Source organism: Salvia miltiorrhiza, chromosome 2 (genome assembly GCF_028751815.1).
Source record: "Salvia miltiorrhiza cultivar Shanhuang (shh) chromosome 2, IMPLAD_Smil_shh, whole genome shotgun sequence".
Taxonomy (NCBI): Eukaryota; Viridiplantae; Streptophyta; class Magnoliopsida; order Lamiales; family Lamiaceae; genus Salvia; species Salvia miltiorrhiza.
Window position 1 is genome coordinate 49,928,497 of NC_080388.1, and position 10,257 is coordinate 49,938,753.

Consider the following 10,257-nt stretch of genomic DNA (forward strand, 5'->3'; position numbering starts at 1 on the left):
TTCGCACATTAACTAAAAGTTTTGCATCTAAATACACAAACTTCAAATGTTCAGTTTTTTGACATAGTTGTCAAATGAGGTGGATGCCTGAAATGTCTATATGGCCTAAATGACTGATATGCTAAACGACATAATGTCACTTCAACTAGTTACGATAACATAAATTTACCACTTAAACTAGCCAGTAAACACTTCAAAATAATTGAAAGTTCGTGTATTTAAAGACAGAATTTTTAATTCATATACAAAAATAAAAATTTAATAAAAATATATTCGTGTATTCACACACAATTACCCCTTAATTTTGACTAAACCACAAAAGTAACAATAGCAATGAATTGATGCACACATATATACCATGATACAACACAACCACCGAAAAAACAAAAGTAAAAAAAATAAAAAAGAGAATAATACTAGTAATAATAATAAAAAAAATCAACACTGCGACCAGCCTGCAACTCTCTCAGCTAAGAGCATCTTATCAATGGTGACTTTCTCCCCAAACCTGTAAGAAAACCTGACCGCCCCCTGAGAACTAATGCTGCCTATCTGCACCGGAAAGGTGAGGATGGCGCTGCCGCCGTTGGGCGCGGCGATGTCGAAGAGCTCCTTGAGGGAGGTGTGGACTTCGCCGACGTAGCGGTCGCAGGCGAGGCGCCTCCGGCTGAAGAGCTTGACGACCAGCATGTTGGCGTAGTGTTGTACCATGGGCTCGTTCAAGGTGTACTTCACCGTGAAGTTCCACGCCGGGTTGGAGCCGCCGTGCCGGTCCGTCGGGGTCCGCTTGTGGATCTCCGTCGTGCCGCCGATCGACACCTTGGCGTAGACCTTCATCCGCAGCAGCCGCGTCAGCTTCTCCAGGTTGTTGGCTGAGATTAGGGTTATCTCAAATGTTCTGCACTCCATTTTTTATTCAATTAGTTTTGGGATGGATGATCTAGAAAAATATAATTAGACGGTAGAAGATTAGTGTGAGTAGCTAAGCTAAAGTGGATAGTTGTATATGAATATATGATGATCAAGAAGGAGCACGCGAGGAGAGTAGTGTATTTTTTGTGTTTATATATGAAGAAGAGAAACTTCGCTAGCCTATACATGTCTTTCGTTACCAATTAATTAAAAATATGTTTTGATGATGACGTGGGCATGCGTGACGTATGCAACTACGAAGTTCATTCGCAATTTCGTTCTGTATTACTATGAGATATACAATTTTTTTTGGGGGGGCGGAGGTTTCTTGTTTGACATGTTATGAATTAAATTAATATTCCAGTTCCCAAACTGATTTTGACTATCAAATGAGGCAAAAATGCATTATTAGTTGAGTTGTAATTGGTCAATAGTTAGTGGTAACCACAAATTTCGATTTAGGGATGCAATATGGACTGGAAAGGCGCCGATAAAATTGGAGTATGCAAAGTAGAAGATGTCTGCATGTCTAAACAAGTTTATTTGTGTTTTTTTTTAGCTCTGTCTCTAACCTCTGCTGTATGTAATGAAAAGGAAAAGAAGAAAAGGGGTAAAATAATAATAAATTTCAAGGCTAATTGCGTTAGACTTTGAGAAATTGTTAGAGTAGTTTCATGATGGATGATGATCTATTGAGAAGTTTGCTATTAAGTGGTGGGGCAAAGCCGAGTTTTTACCGTTGAAAATAAATTATTATTTAAACAATAAAAAATTCGATTGTTTTAAAAGAAATTGGTCGTTAAAAATTGAAAACAGTGAAAATTTAAGAACAAAATCGGTAATTATAACGATCGAAATTCGGTCTTTAATTTTCAGTAACGATCAAATCAACCGTTATTGAAGCTGTGTCCCACATTGGATTGGAGATAGTGGCATGAGCCACTTTATATGGTGAGGCAATCCTCTCCCTTATAAGGCCTTTTAAAGGAGGAATGAGCCCAATATCCATTTCTAACAACAGTTAATGATTTTAATGATCAAATTTTATTTTTAAAATTTAGCAGGGAATGTATAATACTAATATTAATAATAATAAAATACTGGGGGTACAACTGTATCTGTATGATTTGTCTATTGATCGGTTTGATTTTTTGGACTTTTTGCTCACTCTTTGCCTGAAGCATAAGAGCATCCACAATGGTGGGTGCGATGGCCGGATCGAACCCGGCCTATCGCACCCACCAGCAATGCCGCACCCGGGTGTGATGGGAGGGAGGCGTGCGTTCGCACTCGTGAATAGTGGGTGCGATGGAGGGGGCGTGTAAAACACGCGCCCCTTTTCGGCCGAAAAAAAAATAAAAAAAATTTAAAAAAGTAGCCGTTTTCGACCGTTTTTTCTTTTCCGTTGATGATTTTTTTTTTTTTTTTTGTAATTTCTATACTCCCTCTATATATACATATACAACCTCATTCTCTTCTTCATCATCTATCATTCATCCATTCTCCTCATTCATCCATTCCCCTCATCTTCTAAATTATTTCAACAAATAGCAATGGAAGGCGATTGGAGCAACTATTGGCGTGAACATCCTCAAAATCCATCCTCAAGAAAAAGGCCGAAGAGACGTCGGAGGATAACCAAAAAGCTCTCGGGTACATGGCGAATATGGTGAATGCAATGGAAACATTCTCCCAAGTTCAACGTGACCTCGCCGATAGCATGTTGATGAGCCGGGACACCTCTCAAATGAATCCCGACGAATTGGCGTTTCACATGTGCAAGGTGGCGGAGATAAAAAAACGACACAACATCCCGTAGATTTTTAGGATTTTTTATTTTATGTTTGTTTTAATTTAAGTAATTTAGGATTTTAATTTCTTGTATTTCTTTTATTTCTAACAATGTAGGATTTGAATTTTAATTCAATGAAATTTTAATTTCTTAATTATTGTAAAATGGAAACTAGAATAAAACAAATTCAAAAATAAAATAAAATCTATTGTACCCATAGTGAGTGCAATACCATTGTGGGAGTGGGTGCAATAGAAGTGGGACCCATGGTATTGCACCCACTATGGGTGCAAGCATTGTGGATGCTCTAATACTGGAAGTGGTGGACTCAATTTACTGCGACTTACTTTTAACAGAAAAATAAATAGAAATGAAAGACCATTGAAAATAAAGTATTTGGATCGCTCACTTGTCAAAGAAATTAAAGTGACGAGTAATTTGTGGTGGAGAAAAGAGTAAGGGGTGTTAGGTCTGTTCTGTACATTAAATATTTCTGTTTCTTGTATCCAATACATATATACACGTACGCATGCATGTAAATTTATTTATTTATATCAGTTAATATATTTTCAGGTCAAACTGGAAAGCGTGTCTCGATCGTTTCTGAGCGTGGGATAATTTCAGTTCATAATACGTATACTATAATTTTGTTTTAACTCAAATTTTGAGGACTTAAATTCGATAATTTATTGTCATATTTCTTAATATTTTAAAATTGTAGTTAACGAAGAGTGTCAATCGTGGGCGAGAGATGGAACTGATATTTTAATTTCCTTTTTCCATGTGAGGAATTGTAAAATTTGTGAAGGTCTTAGTATTTATTTTTAATTTTTTTAATTGGAAATTGAATCTTGATATATAGGTGAGGACTAAGTCCGCTCTTCAACGCAGTTTTATGAGGTCGTCTTAATTGGAGTATTTATTTCGTGAATAGTAATTAACAATATGGTGCAGTTGTTCCTGCCATCTAAAGAGAACCTGCTTTCCAGAGGTGTTACGGTTGGAGGCGAGTGTGGTGTGTGTAAAGAAGGGTACGAAAATATGTGGCATACCTTCGTTACGTGCCCTTTTACTGAGGAGTGTTGGAGAGTGGGGGGTTTCTCTAATCTTGTGGATCACTTTCTGAATAATTGTGAGTCCTTCAAAGAGGCCATCTCGTTTGTTCTTGTGCGTCAAGATGGGGTGTTGGCAGCGAAAGCTAGCATGATTTTATGACATATCTGGAAAGACAGGAACAAGGCTTTATGGGAAGGGGTGCTGCCTAATCCGGTGCGCACTGTTGCACTGGCTGGAAGTTGCAGGGAAGAGTGGCTGAATGCTCACTCAACTGTCGGCCATGCTACAACAACTGGAGCTGCTGCCGCGGTCCCGCGTGGTTGCTCGGGCTGGCATAATATACCAGAGGGCTCTATCCGGTGTGGGGTGGATGCTGCGTTTTTCACCAGCATGAATGCCATGGGTATTGGCATTGTTATACGTGATCATGAGGGCAATTTCTTGGCTGGAAAATCTGTGAAAATTCGTGGTTTGCAGGCTGTAGATGAAGGAGAACTCATGGGTATAAAGGAAGCTCTCTCTTGGTTGAAGGAACTTGGCCTCATGCATGGTTCGATTGAGTCAGATAGCAAATTGGCTTGTGATGCTATAAACAAGAATGAGAGGAGTATCAACGAAAAAGGCATTATTGTGGCTTGCTGTCGACGGGATCTTGTGCTCTTGCCGGATATTAGAGTTATGCATATTCGGAGAAATCAAAATGCGATAGCTCATTGCTTCGCTAAAGCTGCGAGAGATGTTGCTAAACTTCATGTTTGGAATGAACCCCCGTCCTTTGTGGAGGGTCATCTCGATCCATGCTCCATGCTCGTGTAATTAATAAAATCTCTCATTTTTCTCAAAAAAAAATATGGTGCAGTTGTTTAAACTATACCGTACCAGACTACCAGCGAATACTTACAAGTTTATTTGGTTTAATTTTCACTAATCTTCTTTATAATAAGAAAATGAGTTTAACCTATGTGGCATATCTAGAATCTCATTCTTTTAAATCTTTTTTATCATAAAAAATGGGTTTAATCTATATGGCATATCTAGAATCTCACCATTTTGAAAATTCTCTATTCCCCTTCATTTCCATTTTCTTCACAAATCACATCTCTTATCCCACATTGATTTTAAATCAAACTTTGTGTAGTATTTCATCCTTTATATAGTTGCACCATCAATTTAATTTGGTCAATTAACTTTTAGTTGGTCAAATAAATAGTTAAATTTTTATTAAAAATTAGGGTTAATTGCATCAAAATACCTGACATTTTTCCCAAAATTTGGTTTTTTGACAAACTTTTTAATTGTAGCAAAAATTGTAGCTACGTTTCAATTTATTGCAATGTCCGCCCCGCGTATATTTTCGGCCAAATCCATGCTGAGGTGGACCTCCGTAAAGCTTAGGTGGCATGTCGTGCCGGGTAATGAAACATTGTCATCTCAAATCCATTGCAATAAATTGAAACGTAGCTAAAATAAATTGGCCGAAAATGAATGGATTTGGCCGGAAATATACGCGGGATGGACATTGCAATAAATTGAAACGTAGAATAAATTGAAACGTAGCTAAAATTTTTGCTACAATTAAAAAGTTTGTCAAAAAATCAAATTTTGGAAAAAGGTCAAGTATTTTGATGCAATTAACCCTAAAAATTAATGTAATTTATCTAATACATTACTTTTTTTGCCAATAATTAAATTTATTAATAATGTGAGTTCATATATTAAAATAATGAATTAATGAATTTTTTTTATTTATATTTTATTAATTATATAATTCAGCATTTAGTTTTAAGATATTTATTTATTAATTTATCGAATTTCGACAGGTTACACACTAGTAGTACTTTAAGCACATGTTATTTATGCAAATCCGAACTTAAAAGGAAACTCCAAACATAAAGTATCTAAGATGAGTTCCTCTCTTGAATCCTGACCAACAAACCACCCTTCATTTTAGCTGTGAGGTCTATTATGTAGACCGGGTCGGCCTCTAGCTGCAGCACCACCCTGAAGTGCTGCAACACACCGCTAACCACTCTATTCATTTGCAAGAATGTCATCTCCTTCCCCAGGCAAATCCTCGACCCGCCTGAAAAACTACCCTCCAACCACTGCGCGAGGCGAAACTCCGCCCAGTCTTTACCCCACACTTTTTGAACTCTCCCCATCACGTACGCGGCATGTCCCATCGAACGAAACATCATCAACCAGAGCTTCTTTGCTATCCGTAGGAATTGGAGGATAAAGCCTTATGTTCTCACCATTTCCTTCACCTCATCATAAGTTGATGCTGCAGCTTCCAATGTCTCACTCATCTCTCTTAGAATCTTGTTCTCCATCTCCGCGTGATCCGAAAGCAGCCAGAACAACCATGTCAGTGCTGCTGAGGTAGAATGAAGTCTTCATCCGAGTGTCCCGAGCTCAGGAATCTTGAGAGGAGATCAACTGATTCCAGCGCCGATTTTTGCTCCAGTTCTTGTTTCTTCTCCTAGATTATATCTTTAGCGAATTGAAATCGTGCACCTCATTCACCGCAATCTTGAGTTGCTTCTCAGATCCGACGTTGATGTTTTTCTTCATCTTCCAGATCAAAGGGAATGTGAGGTTAGTTATTGACAATACATTATATAAATCAAATACATTCTTTAATATCATTTGATTATCTTTACCCCATTTATTTATTTTTTAAAGATATTCTTGAAAGTTATAATTATTTAATATCATTGTAAATTGTTATATAAATTAGTTGCAACTTATTTTATAATTACAATCATAATTATAATTATATACTAATTAACACTTTAAAATTATTTTCATACCTTGTTCCGGTATTTACCGGTATACCGATGATGCGATATCAAACCTTATTTTAATATATACCTTTAATACAATATTTATTGATTTTTACGGTATATACCGCGGTATCGGTATATATCGGTAAACTCCGGTATTTGGAAAACCTATACCTTTACCTTATCGAAAATCTTCGATATGGTATCATACCTTACCGAAAAATTCGATATACCTTAAATTCGGTATTTTACGGTATTTTTTGGTACGATATGATTGGTATACCGAGTTTTCGATATATTTTTCCAGCCCTAAATGACGGTAGTACTATACCAAATATTGTACATAAGAAAATATTCGTAAATATACTAATACTTGCATATCTTAAATTAATTTAGCATATATATTGACTTTATTTCGATCTTGTGAATTGTTAGGCGCTTGACATTTCATGATAAAGTCGTTCCTCAAACAGAAATTTACAGGAACAATACTCTCTATCTCAAGCACATGATTTACCTGATGTATAAGCTGTGAAGTTATCCTGCTTATTTGAAGATAACATCGATTTGTTTGAATTCTGTCTCCTCCTTTACATCAATACAGATCCTCTATTACCTTCTAGTGTAGTGTGATATTTTCGATTGCATTCGTAGATGATTGACATTTGACAACACTAAGGTTTAGGATTTAAGGTTTGTATAAGAAAAATATACTCCCTAACATTTGGCAATCTTAAACGGTTAGGATTCCCACATGTTGTTATCTATATATGTATGAAATAGATAATGTCACATAAATTTCCAATATATCTTAAATGCCTTTTCATGACATTGCTTCTAAATTGTGTGTTTTTGATAGCTGAAAAAACGTTGAATGTTCTTAACTTCACTCGTCTCAACGGCAAATGCATTCGGATTGCATACTCAAACAAAGAGGGAAGTAATCGTAAAAGTGGTCAGGGCAACTTATTTGTTAAGGTATTTGCTCAATTTGCAACAATATTTGTCGTGATTAATTTGAGTTAGGCTTATAATCCTAACTAAATTAGTCATCTCATGCAGAATTTGGATAAACCAATCAACCACAAAGGTCTACACGACATTTTTAGCCCATTTGGGAAGATCTTGTCGTGCAAAGTTGAGACAGATTTGTGTATTCAATCAAAGGGGTACGGTTTTGTGTAGTACAAAAAAGAGGAATATGCTGGCAGAGCTATCCAACATCTGCATGGTGTGCCCTTGCACGGGAAATAGCTACATGTAGTGCCTTATGTCAGCAAGCAGAAGAGGGTGACAAAATTCACCAACGTATTTGTGACGAATATTTCAGCATCCACAACTGAGGGAGATTTGAAGTCGGTATTTAATTTGGAGAGTTTGGATCAATAACTAGTGTGCAGTGATGCGCGACGAAGCAGGAAACTCAAAATGCTTTGGATTTGTCAACTTCTACAATGCAGAAGATGCAGTCAGGTCTGTTGAAGCGCTTAATGGCCGGGAATTTAGTGGGAAGGAATGATATGTTGGTAGAGCTCAGAAGAAAGCTGAGAGGGAGCTACAAATGAAGCTCAAGCGTGAGAGGACTGCAAAAGAGATTCTTGAAAGGTCGTTGGGGATGAACAATGTCTACATCAAGAACATAGATGATATGTTGACAATGACAAGTTCAAGGAAATGTTTTCTCCATTTGGCACCATAACGTCGTGCAAGGTTAATTGGAAGCTTCTTATGCATTCAATACTTTTTTGTTGTGTTTATAGCTCATTGTTGAATTTGTATCCTCAAGGTTATGACTGATCTGAGAGGGATAAGCAGAGGGTATGGCTTTGTCGCATTCTCTACAGGCTAAATTAAATTTCCAATACATCTGTAGGAAGTGCAAGAACATGGCGAATGTGATCCAACGACCGGTGTTTGGTGGTCGGAAGATCCGTGGCCCATACTGTCGATTCTGCGAGTCCGTGGAAGATGTGGTGAGGGTGAATGTGCCTTATGGGGCTAAGTTGCTTTGCCAGGAACTCTTCAGCATGGGGATTTCACTTAAGTTTGAGACTGAATTGTGCTGATTTTTCTATTTTAATTGTGATGATGAATTCCTCTCTTCAGACAACTATGCTTTTAGATGTATATAAACATTTCTAACTTAATTGCAACTGCTAATTAATGTCTTCTGATTGCTCATCTGTCTATTTTAGTTTAGGTGTGTATTTCTTCTTCCCAAATATATTATAATAATGATTTTGAAGTCAGTTGTAGTCTATTTATAGCTTCAAAAATTGATGGTACGTTGAGGGCAATGTCGACGATGACACTAAGAGCACCCACATCTAGGGCTGGGAATTTCGGGATCGGGGGTACCCGATACCCGACCCGAAAAAATCGGGTATCGGGTACCCTATACCCGAAAAATTAGGGGTCGGGTTCGGGATCGGGTATTTAGGGTCTAAAAAAATCGGATATCGGGTATACCCGAAATACCCGAATATTTAATTAAGTGTATTTTAAATTCGCCCAAATTCCCAGAATCCCAAATTCGAATATAGTCCCTAATTCCCAATTTCCCAGAATCCCAAATTCGCCCAAATTCGCTGGTTTGAAATTCCCATTTTCCCTTCCTTTCCCTAATTCCCTTCGTCTTCGTGATTCGTTAGTCTCAGAGTCTCCGCCTCCCGCCCTGCTGTTCCAGGATTTCCAGCCTCCCACCCAGCGCCCCTCGCCCGCCCACCCGTCGTTGCCGTTTCCGCCGCCGCCTAGGACTTGCCCCGCAGCAGCCCAGATTCGAGACGGCGAGACTTCGCGAGTCATTCCCTTCGTTCCGCCGCCGCCTAGGACTTCGCCCCGCAGCAGCCGCACCGCCTCCGAGCTCCAACAACCGCTGCTTCTTCTTCTTCTTCTTCTTCCTTTTTTTTTTTTTAAATAAACAGATATGCTTTTTTTTGTATTGGTTTGAGAATTGAGCAAAACAAATGAAATTCTGTACAGATTTGAAAGTTGCTACAAATCGACGGTGGGGGTTGAATTTTGGTGGAATTTCGTTGTGAGTTTTGATTTCTTCGATGGAAACTGGAAACGGGAAACTGAGTCGACTCGGGTAATTTAGGGTACCCGAATACCCGACTCACGTACCCGAGTCGGGTATTAGGGTACCCGAATTCAAATTCGGGGTCGGGTTCGGGTAGTGGATTTAGGGTATTTTCGGGTTCGGGTACCCAATTTTTTCGGGTAGGGTACCCGAACCCGACCCGATTCCCAGCCCTACCCACATCTGTCGACTCATTCGGAGGACTCGTATCGATTTGAGGATGAGTCAACCGATATATGCCATCGTCGAGTCGAGTCTAGCGCATCTCGATGAGCTCGACTCATCCGTCGAAATGAAGGGCATGTGCAACACGCGCCGAAAATTGAAAAAAGAAAGAAGAAAAATTTGAATTATTTGAAAAGCAAAGGCTATGTGCCTTTTATTCTATTTTTTTTTCCTTTTCTATTTCTAACGGCTATATGCCTTCAAATATTTTTTTTTTCAATTTTATTTATAAATACTCATTCACTTCCCACTCCAACATAATGTAATTTTAATTTTTAGGATTTTAAATTAATGAGCTTCTAATTTTATTAATTGTATTGTGTAAATTTGTGATTTAAATTAGTGTAATTGAAATTAAATAAAAAAGGCAAAAATCAAAACTAATGGATATGAGTCAGTTGAAT

At 37.9% G+C, this 10,257-nt stretch overlaps 2 protein-coding genes across 2 annotated transcripts; one reads left to right on the forward strand and one right to left on the reverse strand.

Annotated features, from left to right (window-relative positions):
* Positions 1-438: 438 nt before the first annotated feature.
* LOC131009665 (protein SRC2-like) lies at positions 439-909 on the reverse strand. The gene has a single exon (XM_057937075.1). It carries the CDS (start codon positions 907-909, stop codon positions 439-441), a length of 471 nt encoding a protein of 156 aa, XP_057793058.1.
* A 2,740-nt stretch (positions 910-3,649) lies between these two features.
* LOC131009666 (uncharacterized) lies at positions 3,650-4,576 on the forward strand. The gene is made up of 2 exons (XM_057937076.1): positions 3,650-3,735; positions 3,937-4,576. Exons 1-2 carry the CDS (start codon positions 3,650-3,652, stop codon positions 4,574-4,576), a joined length of 726 nt encoding a protein of 241 aa, XP_057793059.1.
* Positions 4,577-10,257: the final 5,681 nt, after the last annotated feature.

What these genes read in the sequence shown, in the direction of transcription:
- LOC131009666 (XM_057937076.1), top strand. Translation starts at nt 3,650, where the DNA reads ATGGTGCAGTTGTTCCTGCCATCTAAAGAGAACCTGCTTTCCAGAGGT. An exon ending in TGTGGTGTGTGTAAAGAAGG is followed by an intron (nt 3,736 to 3,936) that starts GTACGAAAATAT and finishes CTGGAAAGACAG; the next exon opens with GAACAAGGCTTTATGGGAAG.
- LOC131009665 (XM_057937075.1), bottom strand. Translation starts at nt 909, where the DNA reads ATGGAGTGCAGAACATTTGAGATAACCCTAATCTCAGCCAACAACCTG.